At 40.6% G+C, this 27793-nt stretch overlaps 2 protein-coding genes across 2 annotated transcripts in view; one reads left to right on the top strand and one right to left on the bottom strand.

Annotated features, from left to right (window-relative positions):
* Positions 1-27793, bottom strand: part of grid1b (glutamate receptor, ionotropic, delta 1b) — a 486702-nt gene that overhangs the window by 73466 nt on the left and 385443 nt on the right. The window contains 2 exon segments of the mRNA XM_018666587.2: positions 2161-2334; positions 13743-13796. Coding sequence (XP_018522103.1) covers positions 2161-2334; positions 13743-13796 — 228 coding nt within the window.
* LOC108876826 (trichohyalin) lies at positions 4572-5622 on the top strand. The gene is made up of 2 exons (XM_018666585.2): positions 4572-5217; positions 5317-5622. The coding sequence occupies exons 1-2, from the start codon at positions 4608-4610 to the stop codon at positions 5541-5543; spliced, it is 837 nt and encodes a 278-aa protein (XP_018522101.1). The 5' UTR covers positions 4572-4607; the 3' UTR covers positions 5544-5622.

Below are 27793 nucleotides of genomic sequence, written 5' to 3'. Positions count from 1 at the left end.
TGCCGTCCCTGTAGGTTCACCTCATGTCAGACATGATGGAGAAAACTACGCTCATCTCCACAAATGTCAAAACAAGACAGAAAGCAAGTCACCATGAATTACAGTAATTGTTCTGTTTGTGGGTTTGTAAATGTCAACCACACGTCACTGTGATATTTCATTACTGGAAATAATAGTTCAGTCAAGTGTGTGTATTTGTGTTTGAGTGGGAACAAATGTGTCTGTACCTGTGTTGACTGTGTTTATTGGGGCTCCCGTGGGTGTCAACTGCTACTAAAGACTAAATGTGACCAAATTCATTTGTTGTAGATATTATTCATGAAACAAACTTAACACTGATGAATGAAGTCAGAGGCTGTGTGTTCATTAATAACTGCAACTGAGAGCCGCGCAAGAAGCTCTGTGAGGCTGTAACACAACAGAACTTGGATCTATACAATAGCTGCAGTCTATCCGGACCACAACTTTACTGTTCTGGTTTACTCTCACTGCTCTCACAGCATCAATTTCAGCCGCAGTAGGCAGCTGTTTTCAGAGAAACAGTTGTAAAAAGTATCACTGTAAACTACCTGCTCAGCAGCAAACAGGAGACAGACACAATCAAAGAGCAGCTGGTGAACATAGCAGAGAATTTTAGCAGCTAAAGAGCCAGATATTTCCCTCAGGGGGTGGTGGAGACCCAAAACAGAGCTAAAAGAGAGGGAATGACAACTTTGTTTCCAATGTAAATACAAATAGAACATCGACTTGCATGAAACAGCTTTTGCCTGGTACTGTTTAGCATGATTGCTAGCATTTATCTCAAAGGACATCTGAGTTATCCTGTCCTGATTTGAAATGCTGAACGTGTAAATTTGATCTGCTGATGGTGCTTCATGGAAAGTCAGGGTCGTGCCAAATATGTCACGATACACCCTTTGGATCCCATGAATGTTGATATTTCATGACAATTTATCCAGCAGTCATGGAGATATTTCACTGAGCCCACAGGGCAGCAGCTATTCTGTTTCATGTTAAACAGCTGCCATGAGGTTTTACTGGTGTGCCTACCACTGAGACGTATGTGAAAATATCATATTTGTTACAGAGACTTTATCTTGTGGCTTGATCACAACATCTCATCTGTTTTGCTTTATTTCATTTAGTTTTGGAGTATGAGATGTGCTCCTCTGTCCATCCACCTCCTACTGGCTGTTTTAAGGCATGGCAGTGTCTTTACACCCTCTGCCCTCTGTGACGCTTCTGAAGTGTACTGACTGTCTGAGACTTTGTGTGTCCTTATTTCACATTCAGCTGATATTTGAACACTGAGATTTGTTCTGACAGCCTCGGTGTGCTCAGTGTACTGTATGTGTACAAGTACCTGTGTGAATGGGTGAATTTATGAATGCACTCATGAATTTATGGATGTGTATCAGCGGTTTTAACACTGCAAGGTGAGACTGGGTCCTTTCTCTGTGGAGTTTGGATGTTCTACCTGTGTTTACCAGGTCACCACCACAAAAGGAAGCATGAATACTGGAGAGTAACGGGAGTATGCCTGCTACTGTCCATCACCTCTGAACTGGAGTCGCTCTCTGGGTGCTCTATGACTCCTGAATACTTAGAATGGGTCAAATGAGGGCAATAGGTGAAAAAGGGGAAGAGAGTTTGGAGAAACCTTTCCCTCAAATGAATAATTTCTGTCCTCAGATGACAAATTTGTCCCTTCCTTTAATAATTTGTATCCTCTAATTATTTAATTTGTCCTCTTGGATTAATAATTTGTACCTTTGAATTACTAAATTTTGCCCTGGAACTTTTACCCTGAAAAATTCCCTCCCACATCACTCTGATTATGGACCAGTATGATCAAAAAATGTGTGAATGAATGAATCTTTATCTTTCTGTTCGTCATTCTTTGGTGAAGGTCTTTCTGTCCTCCACATGAGAGAGGAGTGAGAACATGATTTATTAATTCAAGGACGCTGAGAACATGTTCTGAACCCGAAGTTATCATTTATTTAAAAATTTCCCCCTTGACCCTAACGGGAATCCAAGAACTTTGCAACAAAAGGAAACTATAAGGAGCTATAGTCATTTTTGTATTATTGGCCTTAATTGCGGAAAATTAAAGTTCAAACCCTTATCAATCAGCAAAGCATTGATCATGTCTGTTACCTCCAGGTTCTGCAGGTATCCCTCCTGCGGGTCACACAGCAGCGAGGAGATCCGGTGGTTGTGCCTCATACAGCGGGTGCTGCTGTCCTTCCACAGGGGGAAGATCTGCCGGATCACCGTCATGCGCCCCAGTGCACTGTGGGTAAGCTCCAGGATCTCTGTGTCGCTGATTTCCTGCAGTGACGAGGAGGGAGGGACAAAATGAAAGAGAAGTTATTGTAGTTTATCTGCATATCAATCTGTACAGTTTGACTGATTCATGTTTCCACAGAGGTCTGATAACATTTTCTTTCTGAGAAGCAGAAGCTGATTGGAGCAGATTACTACGAGGTGAGTGGAAGCAGGTGGAGTGTATGTTTGTAAATTAGTGTGTATTTCACCCCGAGGAACTTCAATTCAGGACCTCATGAGCAAAATAATGTTTATTTCCTCTGTCACATTAATTAAGAGCAGTGATCAGGCAGTTTTTGCATTCACAAAAACAAGGACAGTGTCAAAGCCAAACAGAAGGGGGGATTCACACAGGCCATTAAAAAGCTTCTCGTATTGATGCACATGTAATTGCTTTGACGCAGAGAAACCCAATTATTTCCTGTGAGGTGTAATTATAGATAGCCTCAATCTAACTCTAAAAGCATAAAAATAATTTAGGAATAACACTAGCTCCAGTATGTTTTATAACACAAGATATAATTACAGTTCACAACTTAAACAAGAATCTCCCTGACCAATGAGACGCCTTGTTTAGTTATTTATTTTTTGTCAAAAAAAGTCAACTTTGTTGTGTTGCTTGTTTTTAATTTCCCTTTATCCAATTAAAGATGAACTGGTGCTTGAACAAAACTCACATGGATTCACAGCTCATTTATTGGAGAGTTGTGAAAACATGTCATTCTGTCAGGTTAAAGGGGCTAAAAGTCAAAACAAACTTGATCCAGGTCCTGTAATTGCAGCCAAGACATTAAGAATCTGTCAGTTTGTTGAAATGTGTTTACTTTCTCTAGTGTTCACAGCGCTGAGGAACGCAAAGAAATGTGCATCAGCCCACTCTCCTTGTACTTCCAGAGACAACTCCGTGTTGTTAAGTAACGCACAGGTTTAAATAATGCGTCTCTGACTTTTATACATGAACTGTACCCAAAGATACATTCGATCTGGGAAAAAAACTCTAACTCAACATCTGCGTGTTCAGTAACATCGCTTTACATTTCTAAAATCTCCCAGGTCTGATAAAATCTCATACTCACTGTCAAGAAACACTGTTAAATTTCTGACCTTTTAACAAAACATGGACTAAAGGTCCTGCAGTGCTCTGAAAAATGTGACTCTGAACATCTACAATCTGATGACAGCTGGACTGAGGAGGATCCAGAGAAGCTGTTAAATAAACCTTTTAGTGGGATTGGTCGTATTCTGATGCACTTTCTGCTCCGAGAGACAAAAAACAAACTTTAAAAAAAGTTTAAATGTGTGGATTTTGGGTCAAGAGCTGTTCAGAGGGGAGGAACATAATGAGTGAAATTCACCAATATTACTTTATACGTCCAAAAGTATGTGGACACTGGGGCGTGTGTGACATTAAAAACATTAATGTGCTGCAGGTGTTGAACCTGTCTGCAGGAATTTGCTCCCACTTAGCCACAAGAGCCCTGGTGAGGTCCAACACTGATGTGATGAGGGCCTCAGTATGCTTCAGACAAAGTGCTTTCTGGACCATTTGAAGCATGTTGACCCCTTAAAGCCAGTTCATCCCAGCAGTGTTGGATGTGGTTGAGGTCGGGGCTCTGTGAAGTCCGGTCAAGCTCTTCCAAAACTACACTGAAATATGTGTAGGTGCTGCCTCATAGGTAACAAATGTTCTTTTCATCACACGAACAGCTGAGAGCAGCCGCAGATACAATTATTATCTTAATCCTTTTATCTCAAGATCAGTCGTTAATCATCTTGTTAGCCCAGGATAACAAAGTCATTTTTGTGATAGTATATTAATTATCTTGTTATCTCAAGGAGTAAATGTACTATTCTTATAACAAGGAAGTATTTGGATGTGGCCTAAATTGCGTATCAGATGAAAAACATACACTCAGTTACCAGTTTACTTTGTGAAGTTTATGATGTTTGGCTTTGTTGAAACAGTTTTGTGGATGTGTTAATTCAACTTAATGGACACTTTTAGGGTTGAAGCTTGTTGAACTGCCAAGATGGCTGCTGAGTGGTGAGACCTGCCTACAATGACTTTGGACATGACACATTTGTTTACTGGAAATCTACACTGACATACTGATCATTCCAGAAGAGGAAGTGTAATAGAATGATGGAATTTATGGAATAACTGATGGAATTGTTTCATGATTCCACCACTCTTCTTGTACTAGAGTTCTCCTGTCCGGTGGCATTACTTCACCAAGAACCTTAGTGAGAGCCAACCTGCACGAGCGCAAACCAACATGATGTCAAGACAGCAGAGCCGATTCCAGGCTGAAATGGAGATTGTTAAGAGCACGAAGAAACTGAGCCCTGAGGAGAGAAGGAGGGAGCTAAGGAGAGAAATGTTTCGAGAGCTGAGGGAGTTGGAGATGGAGCGCAGAGCAAGAGTTGCTCTGGAGGAGCTTCAAAGGAGCAATAGGGAGAAAGAGGAGAGCAAGAAAGAGGCCGAAAGACTGAAAAAGGAAAACAAAAGAGCTGAAGAGGAGAGGAGGAGGCTGGAGGCCAAACAGAGAAAGGAAGAGAAGAGGAGGGCAGAGGAGCAAATGGCCCTCGAGAAACAAAAGCAGGAGCAACTGCAGAAGGAGAAGCTTCAGTGGAAGAGGGTGATGATGGTGGAGGAGGTGCCCATCATAGCGCCCACATTTACTCAAAGTGATCTGAGGAGGGAGCAGCAGAGGAGACACGACGAGGCTGAGCAAAGAGAGGCGGTCACAGTTGACATAAAGTGCCTGGACTCTGAGGTGAAGAGCTGGGAGCAGAACAAACAAAAGATTCTGATCAACAACTGGGATGAAGATGAGCTCCATTCAACCGACTCCACCCGCTGCCCCTCTGTTTTTAAGTTTTTAAGTACGTACCCCATTTGTATCCATTTGTTTCTACTTATCTAATGCTGCATCTTTTCTTCTATGCTCATCATCTTTTTTTTTTTTTCACATGAAAAAACAGAGACACAGAAATCCCCTAAGCCCCTGCAGTGGGTGTGGAAGAGAGTGAGGTTTGGACATGGCTCTGAGAAAAAACAGGCTGAGATGGAGAAGAGGATGGCGATTTGCAGGCTCAAAGAGCGCTACCAAAATTTGGAGACCAAGGACAGACGCTGGGACCATCTGGCTGATCAGAGTGATGGTTACCACATGTCCAGAAACAGCATCCTAAAAAAATCCATCTTCTGAATGGAACCGAAGCTGCTCAACACCCACTCCTTTTCTCTTTCTATGATATGAACTAATATAATAAACCTGCACTGCACTGAAAACACAGGAGCTGTATGTGTTATTAGGAAGCTAAGATGTGGTTAGCTAAACTAACAGTGATAGTTTTACATGGCTGACACTGAGTGCATATATCACAGAATCAAGAACACTGACTGTGAAAACATTATGTAGAAAAAGATGAATGAACAGAGCAGGTATTTACTCCAACATGGCCGAACCAGGAAGTCAGAGCAGGGTATATCAAGTTAAGAGGCTAGAAGGAACAAATTCAGAAGTGCCCTGTCACTACTGAGCTCAGTAAACATTTCCTCTGACTCAAATGTCAGACTTCTCTGTCAGGGAAGTAAGACCCAACAAATCCCACCATGAGCAAGCACTATGTGACAGTGGCAAAACTTCTGTTAAGGAAAAGAGCTTCAGTGCTTTGTATCTTATCTCCTTTAACATAGGATACACTGGATCTTCCATTATGACAGGAAAGGAGAGAATGCCATCCCATAATTCCTTATAGCAGCAGCGTTTAAAGCGACGCATTGTCATAGTTTCACTGTGGCAGATCCTCGAACATGTAGACGCAACAAAGCACCACGATCCAAAACTTCTGAAAATCCTTCCACCTTCTAAAAAAATACATTTTCTCTACTTAAAAAAAAAAAAATACCCTGAACCCTTCACACAATTCCCTTTTATCATTATTTCTTTAGCTCAAGTTTTCTTAACTTCTAAATTCATTTCAGTGTTATTATATTATTAGTGTTGGACAGGAAACCTTATTGAATGGTAGCCTACAGCACTGAGTTTGACACTGCACACGTCTTCCACAGGTTATAAATGAAGTGTATTTTAAAAAAACGCCTGGTGCAAGTACAGTCGAATTCTCTAAATACCACAGTTCTCTTTTTCTAATTCCTTGACAATTCTCCTTCATATCTTTCCTTCACCTCATAACATTTTCCATCGAGGTCAAGGAAAAGTGCTTAGAAAAGGAGATTATTTTGACTATTGGTCTAAAAATCACTGAAAATCAGTATCAACTTTTAGCATCACACATGAGTCCAGTCTTCTGGGTCAACATTCTGTGCTTGACCCATCCACCACAACATCTCTTTCCTGTGTGGACTTTGTTGCTCTTTATAATTCCTCGCCTGACTCCTGGAGTACACTGTTTTATAAGAAAAACAGTGTGGATGGTGATGATATTCTGTACAAACATTCATGGTCCCCAGAGAATGAATCCCACAGATTTAGGATGATCCTCTGACTTTTCTTGTAGGGTCATTTATTCCATATCTTACATGTCAGACATCGGAGTCCGCCACTAGTTCACTCTTTGTCGCCACTAGTTGAACAAAACTCTTACTTAGTCACTGTTTTTCAGCAACTAGTGGCACTTTTGTTTAACTAGTTGTTGTAAATATCTGGAGATAACAGAACTATTTTACAGAAGCCTTACTGGTGACACCAGGTGCCACACTGCCAGCACCAAAATCCAAACTACCCCGGTTTTTCACACACTAATAGCTCTCTGGACTGAACTAGTAATGCTTTGTAGTACTAGTATGCACTTTGTTGTTCTAATTTTTTTTTTACTGAAGCAGCATAATATTTATTCACCTATTTCAAGAAAATTCTGGATTTCAAGCTGTTCTCTTTGGGGTTTCAAGAAATAAGAACTTGTAACAGAACACAGGTCAGATGCTGCACCGAAGGACAGTTTTCCCCTTTAAATTATTTTTCTGAGATGAACACAAAAGCACAGCCTCCAGACACAGCTGTGCCATGGGGACTCAAAGAGACATGCAGTAACACAATCAATATTCAGACTACTTGGTGGCACTTTTCAACCACAAAATGGAGGAGCTGAAATGGATGTGACATTACAGAGGGATGGTAATGACCTGCATTCAGGCACAGACGGACCGAAAGGGGGGAAGATGTGGAGGGTGGATGGGAGGTGAACTGAGCACCATGGGAAACACCGGAGGAATCGGAAAAGGACTTAGGAGGGCAGTTATTTTCTGAGAAACACAGCAACAAGTGTAATGCAGACCTCCAGAAACAGGTAATGGTGCTGTTAGGACAGATGGGACCCTGACTGAGGACGCTAAGAGGGGACATTGTGCACAGTTTACTGCAGCATATTCAGAAACAGTGAGGCTGTCGTTCGACACTTGAGATGATAGAAAACACAGCATGGTGAGGTGCTTATCATATGCCAGTTGTCGATGCAGAGATAATCACAGACTAAGTTTAAATGGAAATACACCAAAAAAGTACAAGCTCTCTAAATTCTAAAAATATAATTTATGGACAAATCAATTGCAGCGTTATTATAATAAATGAGATGAAGTCACAGTTTGGAGCTCATTTTATTATCAGATTATTTTTTCAAACAGACTTTTACCCACTAATCCCCTTCTGGAGGAGCTCCCCTGCTCTCATTACCTGCAGTCTAACAAGTCATTAGCCTTTGGTTTGGTTCTGTGTGGTGATGGGGATAGATAAGAGCAGGAAAAAGAAACACAGGACACAGAAACAAGGCTCTGATGGATTCAGCTGTCGATACAGATGGATGGTTTAACAGCTGCACCTGGAGTAGATGTAATGTAACCTGGAGTTGCTTTTGTTCACAAAGCATCTGATTTGCATTTCAAAGACAAGTAGCACAGTCTTTCTGCAGTTAGAGTCCATTTTCATCTCTTCTTCACGTACAGTTTTCCAATGAATAGCTCAGGTAATTAGGTTTTGTTCAACATTAACTCATCTTTAAAAAAATACAACCTTGAAATAAGCTAACGTCTTGGCTAACAAAGACCACCTGAACAGAAAGATATGAGAAGCAAGCTTGTAAAGGACCTTTTTGTTCTTTTTTCTATTGTGGGGTCATTTTCTGGTGGATAGCTCATTGACTACAATAGTTATTTGGAGACATTAACAAAGACACAGTTGCTTAGCTATAAAAATGTATGTGGTCGATAATTACTAACCATTTACTTATACTGTACCAAGGTCTGAGGAGAAAACGATTCAGAATTTCACAGTCAAAACAGCAAATAATCGCAGAAAAGTCAGAAAATCTAAATAATATTTGTGAAGCGTTACAGTATGTTTTAAATCTCTACGGTGAAAACTTCCGCCTTTACTGGTTCCTTAAACTACCATAGACACTGTTAACATTGTCAGACATTATTTGCTTTGTTCTATAAAATATTGATCACTGCCCTTTGGATTTGGTGCCCACAGCAGCTGATTGAAGTTTGCATCCTCAGTGTTTAAGAAAAAGTAAGGATGTACTGTCATTCTTTTTCATCCTCGTTACAGTATCGTTCAGTTGTATATGTATATATATGTTTTAAATGTATGTATGATTAACAGCCACTTGAACATGAGATGTGCTTTTTCTCTTTACATGTCTTTCCAGTGGGTGATACTTGCTACCAGTGGTAAGCTGCCAAGTCCAGCAAGGCCTTCTCTGCTGGTCTAAACACTGTCACAATCACTGAATCATATTTTATACATGTGTTTTCTATTCATGCTATATGTATTAAACTGTTCCTTATAGTCTATTCTCTTCATCTCATAGCTTTCCTCTGCACACTCCATGTATGACTTCTGGTCTTCCAGACCCAGACCATGCTGGGAAAATAATGCACCTTCATCATGGGTTACAACACAACAACAGCAACAACCACCTCTCTCTATTAGTTTCTTCTCTTTGACATACTGTTATTTTCAAATTTTCAGGCCTGAGCAGCTTCAGAGTGTTTATCATGGACAGTTTAGATCAAACCTGACAGCTGCTGTTTCACAGACTCTGTCTAACCACTAGGCTTCACTGCCGCCCACTGAGTGTCTCTGTCATCTCTCCCTCACCACCCAGCCCTTTCCTCCTCTGGTTAATTACTGTCCTCATCTCTCTGCACCTCTCCCTCTAATTTAACACCAGGACTCTCGGTTTGTTGTCCATTCTCTCCTCTTTTCTCTCTTTTCTGCTCCATCTCTCTCTCTCTCCAGATCTTTTTAATTGGTGTCAGTGGTGTCGTGTGGTCGTTGCTGTTTGTATTTCCAGCACACAGAGGGTGAAAAGGACACCTTTCTTCTGTTGACAGCGTGTCTGACTTTGTACTGAACTGCCACCAAGATCTGCACACAATGACTGGAGCTGTTTGAGCAGAACTACACAGAAAACACAATACCACCAGGGAAAAAAATTGGTTCATTTCTGACTCAAACTTTTGAGAATGATGTCTTTTGTTTTTACCATGACGCAGAACTCCTTATGGTGCCAGAAACAATGAAAAAAGCAAACAAAAACATAAAAACCAAGCCTCTGAAGGTTCTGTTGGTGATACTGCCTGCTTTCATACAACTTCTGTGTTATTTTAGCACTTTTTCCCATCTCACCAAGTAATCATCAAGTTAATAGCTGACAGAACAAGGTGGTGTCTGATGGGGCCTGATGATCAGCCAGGCTGGAAACATCCAGGTTTGTCCAAATCATCTGACTAAAACAAAAGCAGACCAAATACTGCACAAAGAAAGCTTTGAAATTCCTTCAAACATGTGCCCTGATGAGGGTCTAGTAATCAAATACTTGGCTTCGTTATCAAAAACTTGTGTTAAGTTGTGAGACATGAAGTCTCACAACAACATCCTGTATACCAATTTGACCTAAAAAAAAGTTCTAAGCCTTCTGATTCCACAGTATTATTTCAGACTTGTTGTTCTGATGGGTTTTCCATATAAAAGGTACTAAACAGGCATTATATTCATTTTCATCTGGGAGATAATTAAGATGAGATGATTAGTCAACACAAGTCAGACAACCTTTGGGTATTCCATGTAAGCTCTGGTTGTGGAATGGGTGGATCATTAATCATAGTGTTGGTGATTTGATCCTTGGCTTCATTTTCTTCCGTTCTTCCGTTTCTGAAATGCTGAACCTCCGGTTGCTCCTCAAATATAAGTAACTTACAGATACTGAGGTGTCTGCACTATATAGCCTGTATGCTGTCCTGGAATTCTAGATATACGTTACAACTATTACACAGTGCTTCTTTAGCATATCAGAGGACTGAAGCTATTACAGATCTGTATGTAACCTCCACCCTAGAGTAAAGAGGCATTTTCCCTGTACCTAACCACTGGATGGAGGGAGGAGAAAGGACTGACAGGAGAGAGACGAAAGAAAAGAGAAGGAAATGGAAATCGGCTTGTCTGCGGTCTCTACCTGTTGACAAGACACCTGACATCTCCTTACACCGCCATCCAAGACTAGAGACTACCTCTGTTACCTGTCTGAGCTCAGTGACACACTGCACACAGACACTGCTGAATCCTCAGAGGAGAAAGGGGAGATGGGCGGGAAGACAGAGGAAAGCAGGAGAAGACGAAGAGGGGAAATAAGGTTTGGGAGAGGGTGTTTAGGGAGGAGGTGAGAAGGTTTGGAGGTTGACGTGCTGTCTGATTCACCTGCTGTAACACATAGGATTTCACATGATGCTTTCTTGGAGGGATGAAAAGGAAAGAGAAGGAGGGAGCAGAGGTAACCTGATTTTAATTTATGCTCTGACTCTTTAGATGTAATTTCTGTCACATCTTTTGTGCGGTTTATAAAGCTAGAGACGTCACTATCTTTGTTGAACAAGTTGTTGTTCTCATCTATTGAGAAGTTAGAAGAAAAGGCACCTTGTAGTGTAATGTTTCTCTAGCATCATAAAAACTAAAAAATAATTTCCCAGAGCCAAAGCTGACATATTCAAATTACTTGTGTTATGGGACCAGCAGCCTAAAGCAGTCTTTAATTACAAAACAAAAGCATATCTGAGAGGCTGGAACTCCTAAAGTGATCAATTTGTGCTTGACAAATGACTGAAATGATTATTGTTATATATAACAGTTATGAAATTTCTGTTGATCAACTTATTGATTAGTTTTGTGGTTTGTCTCAGCTGTTTTGATGCTAGTTCTTAGAGGAATTTCAGTGAGATTGTGGGTGTATTTAGTTCATAATCCTGTTTTTTTTTTTTTTTTTTTAATGATCATGACCTGACTGACCTGACGTGGTGAGGAAACTTTCATAAAGCAGCTGCAACCTTGAGATCAAAACTTAAGTGTTTTGATCTAAATGATGCTTCGTAAAGTTTTAATCAGGACTGTTTCAAGGGAGACGTTCAGGTTGGGTTCAAACAACATGAAACATGCCCACTGCAGTCTGATGAATTTCAAGAGCAAGGACATCTGAACTCTTCTGGCACCAAATAAAAGCCTGAGGGTGACGGACAAAAATGTACTTTCAGTTTAGTTTTTCATCTCTTTTAGTTGTGGAGGAAATGGTCGAAATACTAAAGATTTCCCCTTTTTCCTGAAGAAATTCATATTTAGTTGGAGGAAGAAGGAAGGCGCGAAATAGGAAGGAGGAGAAGGAAGACAGGACTAATGGAGGTGAATAACTCTAAATGACTTAAACACTTGGATGATAAAAGAGACGCCTGTGGCGAATACAAGATATCTGAAATGGAAGCAGGACAAACAGACTTTTATCAAAAGAAATGGACTTGATCATAAACACTGTTTAATGTGTCAAAAAAAACAAAAAAACAACCCAGACACAGTGATGAATGAGTGACTCTGAGGACTGTGAACAGTGTTTCACTCTTTTGGTTAATTAAAAACGCAGAATATAATTAGTTAAATGATGACTTTGAAACAAAGCAGGGAATTTTAAATGGATTAGGAGGTTGGAACCAAGCTGGGAGGTAAAAAGACAAAAAAAAAAAAAAAAAGAAATAGAAAACCTGGCACTGAAAGAAAGCTCTGGGGTTTTTGTTTTCAGCCTTCAGCAGATGACAGTTCCCCCTGTCTCCCCCTGAATTATGCTGTTAATACTCTTGTCAGCTCAGTTAATTGGCTGGTAAGATGCCTGGGTATTGATACTGAGGGTAGAGAAAAAAAATTTAAAAAGGAGAGATAATTCAAAACAGAAGACAACCTTGCAATCACTTGGCACAAGAGAAGAAGACAGTGGAAGTCAGAGCTCTGGAGATTCAGTCAGTGTTTTGAGATTTAACAGCTGTGGTGGCAGGTGCTGTCAGTTTCTCCTTTCACCACCATCCCCACCCCCACCCACCTCCCACACACAGAGATTTCAACGTTACTTGAACTGATTTTGACCCGATGTGTTGTGAGAAAAAAGAGGAGATACAACCCTTGAATTCAGGCTTTGATGTTTCAGTGTCATGCCATCTAAATGTTGAGGTTAAGAGACTTTTGAGATGAATTTAAGAGTGAGGACATTTGAGCTCTGTTGTCACCAAATAAAAGCCTGAAGGTGTCTAAAAAAGTCTCGGACTCAGTGGTTTGGTTTATTAGGAGTGAGGCTATTATCAGAAAACAACCTGAAAGCAAAGTGGATCATGTTTAGAAGGTGCTGGAAAAGGCCGAACAGAAGAAATCAAGTCTGGGTTGATGCTTTTCTTCTTTATGTGTCACAGGAACTTAAATCAAGTTTGTTTTGATTCCCTCTGCTGCCAAAATCTCGACCAGACTCCATTGACAAAAACAGCAATTTTACCTTGCAGAACTCAGGAGCTTCTGGAATACTGCTAACTAAATCATTTAGCTTGCTTGTGTTTTTGTGTGACTTTCAGTGATGTACTCAAATCCTTTACATAAGTAAAAGTATTGCTATGTAAGTAAAGTAAGTGTGTGGTATTCCAGCAGCTCCTAGGTCCTGCTTGGTAAAATTACTGGTTTTGTCGGTGGAGTCTGGTAGTGATATATAGCAATGTTTCTGGTTAAAAAAAGAATCTTACTCTTCAATAAAAAGGTCTATCTCTATAGGAGTCATATCCATGATGCTGACATATATGTATAATAACAATCTGAGTCTGTCAGTGGCAAAAACAAGCACTTTAGTGGATGTACTTTAACACTGAATGTTGGTTGGGTTCTGTTCTTGCTTTTTGTTCCTATGAATCATTTCCACCCAGAAAAAAAATAAGGCTCAGGTTGAAAAATACCAGAGTTATGCCTTGACATAAGGAGGTACTACATGAGTCACTGTGGTAAATATAGCCTAGTAAAACAATGCTCTTGTATAGTGGACTATATGTTTAATGTCACATGTTATGAATGTCTTGGTGCGTCATGTCTTACCTCATTCACAAACACCCAGTGACTGTCTTTGGAGGCCAGATTAGTTTCCACTGCCTGCAGACACAGAGACAGAGACACAAAGAGATAGGGTTATTAACAAGGACTACTTACATTTAATCACATGTAGCACGTAGCATTTCATTCTGCTTCACTTCAAGTTCAGCGGTGAGATCTTCAATCACAGTGGAGCAGCTGTTGCACCAAACCACAGCTGCTCCATCTGCCTTTGTTCTCACTTGTATCGTCTCTGTGTGATTGCGGAGTGCTGGTTTGAAAAGTTCACCTCCCCCCAAAAAACAACTAAGCCTCTGCTCTCTCCATGATGGGTTGTCCTGCCAACAACAAAAGCTTTTCACAGAGAGCACAGTGAGTAGTTTGCACTTATCAAAGCACCCGGAGCTCATCTGGTCCTCTGCCACCGTGTGATAATCCTAATAACATGCAGCATCCTGCAGATGATAGCTGAGCATGTAGCTGATAGCACAGAGCAGAGCTGAGCTTAGAAGTGGATAAGTTGTGCGGGTGACCCTGAATCAAGCTGAAAAGTTTAGTAGAGAGTTTTCATGTTTTAATATCCTACGGGAGCAGGCGACATACTGTAAACACATCCAGAGAAGAGACTCAGATGTGAAGGTATTTGAACTTCCAATGACTAAAATGAATAAAGTATTCTGATCCTGCAGTTACAGGTTTCCTTTTACTTAAGGGAACAGTTCAACATTTTAAGAAACAGGCTTATTGACATTCTTATGGAATAAATCAATCTCATGTCTGTGTAAATATGAAGACAGAAACTGACAGTTTTCACATGTCTGACTGTCCACAGATTAAACAAATGGGAGACAATGTGTTAATTACTGAGCTTTAGTGTTGTTGCAGGTCAAGCTGTGTGTTCCTTCCTGTTTCTAGTCGTAATTCCAAGCTAGGAAATGTAAGTTTGTGTTTTATAATTCATGCTTTATTCAACGTCCTATACTTTCATGGCAACTTTTCAGGCAGTAATGTATGCTTATATACAAGTGTGGTCCTCAACATCTGCCATTAGCCATGGCTCTGTGATGCTTACATGAGAAGATAGTTAGCATTAAAGAGGGTTTATAATTAGAAAATAAGGCCAAAATTACACCTGAGAGGAATTAAATATGTGAAAGATAATGTTCTAGTATTCTATACACAAAATCCAGCCTCACTTTGTTCTTCAAAGTGTGTCAATCTGTTAATATACCAGCAATTTACCAACATTGTTCTCATCTCAAGGTAGCTGAAGTGAGTTCAGTATCAATTAAATCCAGATGACAGGAGTCAACTGAGTTTTATAGTCACAGTGCTCAAAGACAATAAAAGAAAATGACATAAAATGTATTGTTTTGGTAACAGTGATCAAAGTGTATGTGTGTGCACCCACAGTTATGCATGTCAACATATGGTGTGAGTATATGGCCATGTGGGGGTGTTATGTTGTGTTATGCCTTCTGGCTCCATGTGAGGAAGCACCAGCAGCTTAAATCAACAATGTAACTCAAAATCTAATGATCTGAAATCACTGGAAGAAAAAATTATCATTTCAAGTGATAATATGAAAACAGACTGGGAGGGACATCTGGCATTGACCATGACTGAACAAACACATGTATAGTACATGCAGACAGACAGGGTAAAAATGTGATCAAGCTAAGGTGCAGAGACAGCTTCCTAGTTCCTTCAGCTACACCACTAGTGAGGCTAAAATGTACAGTGGTCAGTTTAGGACATCTTGCACACAACTCATCACCTGTGCTGTGCTTTGATGCTAAATACTAACATGACATTTTAACCCATGACAACATCTACAGGGTGTTAGCTAGCTGGTGTAGCATTTAGCTAGAGATATTTGCATGTTTGCTAATGTTTAGTATGGTCAGGTGGTAAGCTACTTGCTAACATCTGTATATTATCTTGCTCCTTGTTACTATCCCTGCATATCTAAACAGCTGTCTTCAGTTTTTGTGGCTAATTATGTTGCATTCATGTGCATCATGCTGTAAACTGTTTGGTTGTATCCAGTTTAACTTGGTGACAAACTGCTAGAAATACATCACATATAAAAAGAAGCTTATTTAGGTTGTTCATCTTGCTGTGACTGCAAGGTTAGCTTGAGGGCTAAACACCTTCAAATACAGTGCTAACACTCCAAACTTAGAATAAGAGGTGTTTTCCCTGTTCTTCACACTCTGCAGACATTAAATGCAGCATAAGCTTGTGTGAAGCCAGTAACAGACCTTTTTTTCATTTTGACTTTTCAGTGGTTCAGTTATCCATACCAGTGAACCAGAGAGCACACTACCAGATCCTTTGAACTAACTTGGATTGAAGTTGTTTATAATGATATTAATTACACCTGGGCTCTTCCTTTTATCACTAATGCCGAAATGTCTGCTGTAAAATGGTCTATTACTTCAACAAGCTTAATATATGCCAACTCTGACAAATAGAACAAACTAACCGTAGAGTCAGGGAGATGCTCTCTGCAGACTTGTTGACATGTCACAGAAATAAAAGCACAGGTGGAAAAAATACAATGAATGACAGCTGGTTTCAGTTCAGCTGCTTGAGTTCAGGGTCCTGGCATTGTGCATGTTGGCTCACTGTCACACTGGAGAGCTTGAAAAGAACAGAGCCATTGTTAATGTCATTAGTAACACCTGTGCTTCCAATCCAATGACAAGTCAAATTGTCGTAAACGCCCACACAAACCTGAGAGAAATCAGCCAAACGAAGTGAAAAACACTATGAGTCGTGTGTTTGACAGGACATTTACATGCTTATGTTTCACATGTAAGTTTGTCTAATGGCAGTATTTCACATATTAGTGTAACATGCTGACCTGAGCTGAGCGGACTCTCATTTTTCGATGACCCGAAACAGAAAAACCACAATAGTTATTGACTTTCTGCAGAATCACTCAAAGAGTTGAAGTGTACATGTAGGTAATGAGAGCTGTTTAATGCATCTCCTTCTACCTTAGGACAAAAACTTCAATCAATCACACCTTGTATTTCACTATGGACCAAAGGGTTGGACCAACTCATGACCAATGAGCCATGTTGCTGCTGTGGCCAAAGAGAACATATTCAGGAGTGAGTAGGGATTACTTCTTGACCATGGGAACACATTTGTAATAAAGTATTTTAAAGAGCTGTTTTCAGAGCTTTCTTCATCATAAAATGCAGTGGAATATGGTCAATACCTCCAAGAAATGTTAGTGGAGCTAGTAGAAAAAAAAAAACTGTATCCGAGTATATTCACACAAATTAATGCACACACAGTGTGCTGCCATCAGTGCACCACTGATCATGCACAAATATCAATTTGTGTCATGTCTTTGCTCTCGGTTTTCGAGGCTCAGTCTCCCAGATATTTCCTAACAGGTCCTCATTTGGCATCCACATCACCAAACACACAGATACACTCATGTAACTCAATATAACTTAATGAACTCACTGTAAAAGGTCTTTTAATCAGCGGGTTTAGGTGGACTAAAGTTAAAGATGGATTTTTTACATGAGTGTGTTCTGTGTGTGTGTGTGCAGATGATGTTGTCAGTGATCAGGTTAACCTATACTAAAGGCCACAGCCTCGCTCTCATAATACACTTCACATGACATCTCCTACTTGGAGATATTACACCTGTCACCATAACCTTTACTGGGCCCAGATGGACTGTAGATATTATCACACACACACACACTTGTACATGGCTCACCTGGGACAGCAGGCGGACCTTTAATAGTTCATCCTTCCATCTCTTCATCTTATGTAACTCTGTTATTCTGAGTTGATGTTATTTCGATTCATGTTCTGGGTTTTTACTCCCTGACTTCCTGCTTTATTATCTAAAATACAGCCTGTCTCACAGCTGCATTACATTCTGGTTCATTTTCTGCTACTGTGGACACAGAAATTGGTTATCTCTAACAATTACACGTCAACCCTCGAGGTAAGAACATGTATATTGTAGCTTTGAATGATCGGTATGGGTGAGGAGGATGGGTGCAGAAGGAGACAGAAACAAGACAGAGCAAAGAAAGGAAGATAATAAAAACGTATGGAATGGTATTTATGCACAATAGATACAATCTGGCAGAAACATACTGATCTTGTTTTTTTTCCCAGCAGACACATCAAATATAAAATGCAATATCCAAAATATTTGTTGTCTGCAATTTTACTACTTTGAAGAGCTGTTTTTCAGTGGAGAATGTTTCTTTGTTTGTGGAGACCGATGTGTTTGTGGCCAAAATTTTTGCAAAGTCATGGCTTGTTATAAATTCAAGATACACAAACAGCAATGTGATAGCTGAAAATCTTTTTTTTTTTTTTTTAGTTGTGGTGAGATAAATCAGACCTTAATCGAACATGGAGCTAAGTAACTTACTGGATTTACATTACAGATAGTAGAAGGTCTGTAGATACTGGTCATAAGAACATGTTAGAGTTGGTATTTTGGTCAGTCACACATAATGATATTTTTATACTGAGAGGAAAATCAATGTTTCATTAACTTTGAAGCAATAAATTTAAATGAGTAATCACAGTGTGCGGGGTCACGTAGAAATATGAACAGCAAAAACCTGAAACCTCTTAAGATTAAGAATATATTGAATCTGGGTTTTAGGAAATATCAGGAAGTCACCAGAAACCAGAAAGTTGATCCTGTGGAGACCATGAATACTGTCATATAAAAAAGAAGTACACCATCTTTGAATTCTCTGGTTTTACATATCAGGAAAAAATATCTGGTATTTACCAGGTTCCAAAATTATTTCAATTTAACCTAAGGTGTAAAACAGATTCCATTCTGTCATTATCTATTTAACAAAAATGAAGCCACCCTGGTCTTGTCTGTCCAAAGGACATTGTTCCTGAAGTCTTGTGGTTTGTTCAGATGCAGGTTTGCAAACCTAAGCCATACTGCTGGCCTGTGGACTGTGTGAAATGATGGACTTCAAATTGGAAATGGCCTTATACCCCTTCCCAGATTGATGGCCAGCAACAGTTGCTTCTCTAAGATCACTGCTGATGTCTTTCCTCCTTGGTGTCGTGGTAACACACACCTGAATGCTCCAGACCAGCAAACTGCAGAAACTCCTGCTTTATACAGATGGTCACACTTGCTGATGATCAATTAATCAAGGGCATTTGATCAGCAGCACCTGGCAGCCACTTACCTTTTTAATTCCTATGGAGGCAGTAAGGGTGTACTTAATTTTTCACACACACTGCTCCTGCATTTTGGCCCTGTTTTTGTTAAATAAATAATGATATCGGTGTAATACAGAACTGTGCAAAAGTTTTAGGCACTTCAAATGTTTTTACTCTTATCCTTCATCAGTAGCATCAAGGGAGGTGTCTGATCAGTCCCAGATTAATTCTGCTGCAGAACAGTGGGTCCAAACACACAGTCAGAGTCACAAAGAACTATCCTCAGAGACAAGAACAAGTAGGTTCTGCAGTAGATGGTCCAACCCCCACAGAGCCCCGATCTCAACATCATGGAGTGGCCAAACTAACCTGTCAGGGAAAACTCTGACCTGATGGTGTCACTATGGACAAACTCAGGACGTCATTAAATTATGCGTTATGTGTTATGTCCTCAGGGGAGTATGATAATCCAAACCAGATTTTATGGCCAGAGATATTTCGCTCTGGAGCACAGGTGTTTGACCAAGAGACAGCCGCCATCTTTAGGTTCACTGAAAAACACCATGTTGAATTTTGTGAATATTTCCTGGAGGATGAAGCAACAGTTCAGCGGTGGCGACGCATGAGCTGCAGTAGCCTGGTTGCTCACTCGCTCTCGTCCCATCTCGCTATGTCATCTGACAAGGCCACGAAGTGACCGCGACCCTTCATGCTGCAACAGTCAGCCCCCGGGGGTGACGGGGCGGGAGGATGACGACGATGAAGGCTGACTCACATGACTGACAGCTACACAAATGTGTGAGAAGCATGGTGCGAGTGAGAGCACAGAGCCAGACGACACACAAAGAAAATCACGCAGACATCAGGCCTGAGGAGCAGGGATGTGATCTTAAACACACACTTAAACACAGCGTCGTCCCGACTTCAGACAGTTTTTTTTCCCTCTGATACGTGACAGAGCATGGTCAGGCCTTTTGATCACTTAATTTGTCTGAGGAATAAAAACACAGTAGAGAACACTCGTCACTGCAGGAGACATCCTCAGCATTTTACCAGCCTAAAATACTGCATCCAAACGTAGCTGTTTGCTGCTGACCAGGACTGTTTTCACAAGCTGTTTGATGGTTTGTCAATCAAGGTCCTGTATGCAACTTATAGAAGTATGATGTGGAAAGTTGAGGCCTCAAGTCTACACAGCTAATGTACACAGATTTTAAATATGCATTCCTGTGTTCGACAAATCAATGCACATTTTAATCACTCAAAGTTCCTTTTGTGGAAGGAGCTACAAAGTAGGAGCCACAAAAGACCTTAAAATTACGCTCTAAGACCTACAGTGTTCCTAGTTCTTGATGTTTTTGGATCCCGAAAACTATATCATTTAAAGGATACAGTATGTACATCTGCACTTATCACATTGTTTTCTCCTTATTTACAGTTCACCGAACTTCGTTAAGTTCCTACACACATATCTGTTATTGACCAAACCAAAGTGCAGTCAGGCGGCGCACTGATGTTCACCGAGATCCAGTCAAAGCCAGTTAAGTTGAAAAATAAATAAATAAAAAACAGGAAAGATCAAAATCATTGCATCAACACAGCCTGCAGTCAGTTCTGCACCGGGAGCCTGTGCAACACTCTGTTCTCTAGCTGAAATATCTCTTTTCAAATCTGCACTCGCTCCTTCCAGCTGACCGCGGCACTGACTTTGAAACTCAGACAAGGAGGCAGCCATTATATTTAACACCCTTCAATTAAAAGCTTGTTCTCATCAGACATGACATTTAACTGATTTGGTTTGGGGCATGTTATTCATACACCATTTGGTGATACCAGGCTGCTTCTCCAGTTCTTAAAACATTATGGTAAAATACTGAACTCATTGAGAAAACCTAGAGCTAATAAATAAACAAGTGAATTGCAAATACTAATACCAGAACTTAAAATCTGCTGTGTGCACTACTGAAATTGCAGTTCATATCCAAGAAACAGAGACAACAGCATAAGACCCAGCGGTCTGTGAGAGAACCAGCAACTGTCTGAATTGTTTGTTAAATTGCAGCAGCAGCACATCAACCTTACAAGGTGCTGATGAGGTATTGATCGGATGGGCCAAGATACATGAAAGCTGTGAGACAGAATCCGCTGCTAAATATTGAGTGATGAACTGCTTCTGGGTAAAGACATTGTTATCTCTAGCGTCTATTTTTGGATGTTAACTTGTTTAGTTTCCACACTTAAATGTACAAAAACAAGCTGCTGCTTGGCTCCAAGAAATGATGGACTGAGAATACACAAAAATAAAATGTGAGCATCATTATGTAACACAGAATCAGGGGTTATATTTTAGGCAAAAGCTAATATGAAGGCAAATCCAATGAAAAGATGCAAACGAACAATGACCTCATTTTACTAACAAGTATTGTGTCCAGAGCATTATATTTAAACTGTGGGACTACAAATGAACATACAAACAACTGAATCACCAATCACCAATCACTGTTGGTTTGGTTTTGGCGTCTTCAGCACACATCAGCAGTGTTTGTGTGATTACTCTCACTGCCAGAGGGGGGAGACAAACGTTCTGCACTGCAGGTTTAAAGACACACATCTTCAGCAGGAACCAAGAAGAGAAAAACTTTGAGATACAAGGCGCCACAGAAAGGCATGTTTAATAACATACTTAAGAAATTGTTGTACATGTCTGTGAGAGGGAAGCGAAGTAACTCTAAGTAATGAAAGATGCAGAGCTAAAGAAGCCTTGTGTGTTTTTCAGAGTGTTCCTGTTTCATTTCTGCAGCCGGCAGCAGGGCTCAGGGGATGTCAGTGGTCCAGTACAGGGGGGGATTAGGGAGTTAGCTGGTTTATATTACGCTCTACTGCCTTCTCCCCTTCCCTCGCTCTCTCTCTCTCTCTCTCTCTCTCTCTCTCTCTCTCTGGGATTAATAGTCCTGACAACAAGCATTAACAGGCGATGGGAGCAGCAGCAAACAGGGACAGGCTGCTTTTAACACCGTGTTAATGGCACATACTGGGATCAAACCCATGAGAATGATGCTTGCTGGGGAATGTGCCTCAGAAATGGCCCAAAAACAATGATGTTGAGTCTGTTGTTTCTCTGATATGAGGATTTCCCCATCTCCCTGGTTCCTCAGTTTTCTCCATAGTTTTCTTTCTTCTTCACTTTTGCTCTAATGCTGGAGGGGAGAAAATCGAGACACAAATTTGAGTCTGATGGGAAGATGTCTCTCTCTCTCTCTGCAGAGTACTTTTCTTCAACGTTCCAGATTTATTTATTTTTTCTTCAAGAAAACATCTTCCTAGGTTGGAGAGACAGGCAACAGTTTGTGTCTGAGAAAGACTAAAGAGCAAAGAACATCTGTAGCTGAGGGCTGACTGAAGAACAGAGACAATATTTAATACTTCACTGGATGACCACTTGCACTTATTCTGATACCCTCAGAAAACAGAAGCAGAAGTTTTCTAATCCAACTCAAATACACAAAAGTACTTGAAAACTGAGATATTGCATTCATGAGAATTGGACCGATGGACGACCTGAAAATGGACTGTTTCAGCCAATACAGTGGAAATTAGAGCAAGTAACTGCCTATTCATATATGACTTTATAAATTATCCACTCAACACTGAGCATTTCTACAAGTCTCAGGAGTTGTGAGAGGAAAGAAAGAGTCGGATTCTTTATATCCAGAAGAGCTATGACCTATATGGTTGATTAGGTTGTTGAAAAGGGAACATCTTCAACTTAAGATGAAGTAAAAAGAACGTGTTCAGTCCATGATGAAGAACTTAAGATATCTGGGCTTTGCAATAAACAACAGACCATCCTTAGTTTGAGTTGAAGGAAAGATCCCCTGATTAGGTTTGATATGAAGCAGAGAACATCATTAGTCTGATGGAGTGCCTTCTTGACAAGATGTTGTTGTTAAAGTCAGCTTTGACACTGAGGATTCACACCTTTCTTCTCCTGGTCTGAGTTTGAGCTTGTTATCTGGTTCTCTTTCTGTATCACAGTCTCCAGGTGAATCCAAAGGACTCCATCAAACATCAACAGACACACATGAACAGAGAAACACACACACAAATACACCAGAGTCACACAGAACACAATCACAGCTGGTGTCCTCAGTTTTATCAAAATCTACACTGCTGTGAGCACATGTGTAAGAACAAAGTGCAGGGAACACATTTAAGCTTTTTTCAGATGCACACACCCACAGTCCTGAGCTGCAGGGTGTCACAGTACTTCAGGGAGTGTTGCTTTTAACAGCAACACTGTGACCTCCATCCAGGCCACTGAGACTCCAAGACTGACTGGAGGTCAAGTTCATCCTGTCAGGACAAGTACAGATACTTCTAGCGCTCGTCCTCTCCTGCTCGCTTTGTCAGAGAATGAAAAACAACCAGAGAGAGAGAGAGAGAAAGAATCCTCTCTCGGTGGGAGTCAAAGCCCATGAGAGGTGCACTGAAAGCAGCTCTTCGCAAGATAAGAGTTCACTTAGGAAAAGAAGAAAGCAGAGAACGAGGAGGCCTCATGTTCTGGTACTGCAACTTGATTTTGAGTCAAGAAGGTGTGTTGAACTCCTTGAATCAGTTCATCAAATACACGCATAAAAAACAGATACCTCTTACCCTGAGTGATATCTGGTTTTAGGTCTCCACTGCTGAGACTTGAAAGTGAAACTGATGCCATTAACATGGAGCCACTGGTGAATAAAATAAACTAATTTCAGCTCTGTCCTTTACATTAAATGTTTGACTGTGTGGCAGCTCAAAGTGCAAGAGGCCTGAATGAAGTGGGAAATACATCAGACTTAAATGCCAACTGGTTGGTGAGTCCTGCTGTAATAAATCTTAGATTTGGATTTTATTTGAATCCAAGACACTTTAAATAACAAGTTTAAATTGGGCTTTGATCCAATTTTAAACCAAATACTGCTGTGATAAAAGGCCTGAAGATGCCTCATTGTATTCTAAATGTGCACACTCAAAATCAAAACTCAAACTCAAAAAAAGCTATAGCAACTGGAGTAGGTTTTCTGTTTTTACATTACACTGTGATGTGCTGTTCTGATCCGTCTATTTTACCAGATGTCAGTCCACACAGTCAGTGAAATAATGCAACACCTCTGAGAATGCCTAAAAAGACACTAGTCCTTCAAAAATGTTCATGCTTGGTGACTGCTTCAGCTTCACATGATAAAAACATCAATATCCAGTCTGCCTAAATATATAAACAAAGGCCTTTAAAATGTCAGGAACAACAAGTTCTCGCTGGTATTTATCAGAAACCTTTCACACATCAGCAGATAAATCCATTCAAAAGTTGGATTTGACAAGTTTAAAAAAAAAAGTAGTGAGTGTAGTGAGTGCAAAGACAAAACCAGACCTCTAACACTCTCTGCCTCTGTCTTCCATCTGATCTCCGGAGGGACTGGAAGCCTAAAGTCTGGCAAGACTGGCAACAAGAAACCACACACGAAAAGATAAATATGCTTGAAAATGAAGCCATTTCCTCAACAATATGCAGCTTCACCGGGTTTATTTTACTCAGTCCATAGAGGGTGAGGAGCTCCTGCAAAACTCACTATGAGACCCCGTTATAACCGCTTGCTACGCAGGCATGGAGACCACTCTTCACCACCAACTGTTTCAGTCTCCTGCCTCCTCTCCTCGGCTGGATCTGTGCCGAGCACAAGAGCTGTTCTTCAGATAGCCTCCGGGAAACGCTTGTCTGTATTTCAACACAGTAAAGAAAACAGATCATTCTGGTGGTGGAACAGCTGGAGAAAATCATTAAGATGTGTTCAAATATGAGGTGAAAGATGAGATCGATTGGATGGATCCTATTGGCCAGAAACAGCTCTCTCTGTGGTGGAGAGGGTTGCTTGATGGTTGAGATGTGATCAGAGGGGGTCAAGGCTAGTCTGAGGTAGGAGACTCTGATACGCTGGGAAGACAACACATCTAAATCCATTCGACTGCAGTGTGAACTGAAACTCCCTTGCAGTGTGTGTGTGTGTGTGTGTGTGTGTGTGTGAAAGAGTGTCTCAGTGACAAAGCAGAAAAAAATCAAAATAAAATCTACAAGAAGCAAGTAACATAGTGTGAGAACCAATTTTTCACCTTGTAAAAGGTGAAAAATAGAAACTGTAAGGTGAGATATCTTATGTGAAGCCAGCCTGTTTTTCTTTCTTTCTTTCTTTCTTTTTCTTTTTTTTTAACCTAACACAATTTTACAGTTTCACATCCATGCAAAACAAACAGCCTGCAGCAGCCTGTTTGATCTCAGGAGGGTTTCACAGAATCAGAGATAAAAAAAAAAAAAAAAAAAAAGAACCATCTAAAAGACCCAGAACTCAGAGCACAATGAAAAACCATCCACTCTCAGATGTTACAGCAAAGAGAGAAATCTAAAAAGAAAAAAAAAATAACAACAACGAAGAACATGAAGTTTTGTGTTTTCGTCAACTTGATGGGTTTAATTGTGGCCCGAGAAGTAACTGACTGAGATATTTCTGTTTTTGGTCAGTTTTCAGCTTTGAGAAGGCGCCAAAGAAATGATGAACGTGTAAGACTTTTTGCTGATGGTTGTATAAAGTGATCACGTTCAGGCTGCTGTTTGTGGTGGGAATCACACCTGTGAGGCGAGTACATCACCCTTCTAAAGTTTCATTGCTGCAGAGTCCATGTTCAGAGGCAGCACTGCAGCAGTTACTGAGGGAAAGTTGTCACTAATTTTCTTTTTACTGTTCAAAGTTCTTGGCTGTTTGAGGAATTCAAACTATTATCAAAAGTCTGCTTCTTGAATTTCTGGCTCTTAAACATTATATAAGTGATTAAATAAAATATTTCATCCACACTTTCTTTACTCTCTGATTAAAATAGTTCCAATATGTTCAGCTAACAATGTGCAGATGGTGCTCCTGTGACTCATAAACACGACTTCCAATGAATAGTTTTAGAAAAAAATGAATTCAGATTGTTTGTACAAGCATCATATATGATGCAGCAGCAGCAGCTCTGTTTGTGACGTGTGGGGGAAGACAACTCGCAGAAATCGCTTTGCACTCTGATCAAACAGCTGTTTATGAACCACTCTGAGACCTGAGCAACAACCATCATCATTTCTCTTTGAAACTTTTCCAGTAGAAAACTTGGTCTCTAATGCCACCTTTTGTGTGGCATTTCTGGGGTGTAAATATGAGGAGGACGGCCGCCTTATGGCTCTTTATAACCGGGGACCGCTGCGACCTTTCAGAGAAGGGCTTCATTAAAGAAGACGGCAGGCGACGAGAGGCTGGCAGCGGTGTGGCTGAGTGGTAATCACACCAAACCCATGCGCTATATTTGGTTTACACAGAGCTGGCGTACGGCAGATAGACTAGATGTGCACGCAGGCATGTAATGACTCGGACAAACATGCACACACACACACAAGCACACACATCTGTATCAGTACATCCGCCTCCACTCATAACTCTCTTTCACACTTTGTCTTAGTCTTTCTTTTTCAGTGTCTATTTGTCCTCACAAGTATGGTCATTATTTCTGAGCTGCAGATGCTTATTTTTCCACCTGTAGGTGAGACTGGCCACAGGTAAACTTATGATATAGAATTAAAAGTACAGATTTGAAAGACTGCCATTGAGGACGTTGCATGAAAACGTCAGACTCAACAGTCAGATCCTATTGCACTGTAAGAAATTAAAACCCATAAATAAAGATCACACGCTGAACTTTGACATGAAGTAACATATAACACATTAGCATTTATAGTGACAAACTGTGACTGTGACTCAGGTTATTGTAACCTGAGGTGAACAGACCACTGCAGTTAAATCAAGTTAAATCAGCCAAAGATTGTTTCCAAATGTTGGTATTTTTGGTTAAGCTGCAGTGAGTTAAGAAGAAGTCAGCAGGCTGCACAGTCCTTTAGATCTGAACTCTAAACTCATCTTTATGTCTTAACTTCCAGTTTGTGTAGCTGTCACCACCATCATTCTTGGCTGTGAGATAGAATGAATCTATAAAGCTTTGTTTTTCCAATGTCGTCCATGTTTGTCCAAGCTACCTCTCCCTCTCTCCTCCTCTCTTTCCACTCAGGCTCTCTGTGCCATCCTGGGACCTCTCTGCGTCCCCTCGCCACAGTGGACAGGAGGTCCCGTCTGTCTGGCTGATTTGTACTCACAGCATCTATCACATGTCTGTGTGTCCTGGCAGAGGGATCCCTCCTCTGTTTTTTTTTTTTTTTTTTTTGGGAGGGGTCGTCCCTTATCTGAATCAGGTCTAAAGATAGCGTGTCACATGTTGTACTCATTGTTACGCCCCTTGAGGCAAAGTTGCGATTTGTGATATCTGGTTATATAAATAAAACTGACTTGACTTGACAGGTGCATTATATCAGCAGCTCAAACGGCTGGTAGAAAGACAACCCACGTAATTCATTACTTGTGATTAGCCTGATCTTTCTGTCCACACACAACACCACTGCTCTTTCTGCATGAGTGAGACAAGAGGCCGACAGGCGTCTGACAGAGGTACTCATATTTGACGTCCGTGTCTTTTAAATGATTCGTTATGGGAAGAAGTCTCTCTGAGTCAATGTGCGTCACACGTCCTGCATTTCTGACCACTCTCAAATCACCTCTCAGTCTGGCTCTCTTCCTGGAAGACTGGTTACATTGATTTTACTGAAAATCACCTGTGCTGCATTGGAGTAAGCTGAGGTTTTGTTACTTTATACCGGCCAATAAATCACTATGAAAACTGCAGTTCCTGCTGGTCAGTTCTTACTTTGTATTTTCTTCCTTTAATGAATAACGCCTGAGTGACAGCTAACAGGGCTA

This window comes from Lates calcarifer, linkage group LG23 (assembly GCF_001640805.2).
Source record: "Lates calcarifer isolate ASB-BC8 linkage group LG23, TLL_Latcal_v3, whole genome shotgun sequence".
Taxonomy (NCBI): Eukaryota; Metazoa; Chordata; class Actinopteri; family Centropomidae; genus Lates; species Lates calcarifer.
Note: the sequence above shows the minus strand (reverse complement) of the source record. Positions and strands in the feature narration are given on the sequence as shown.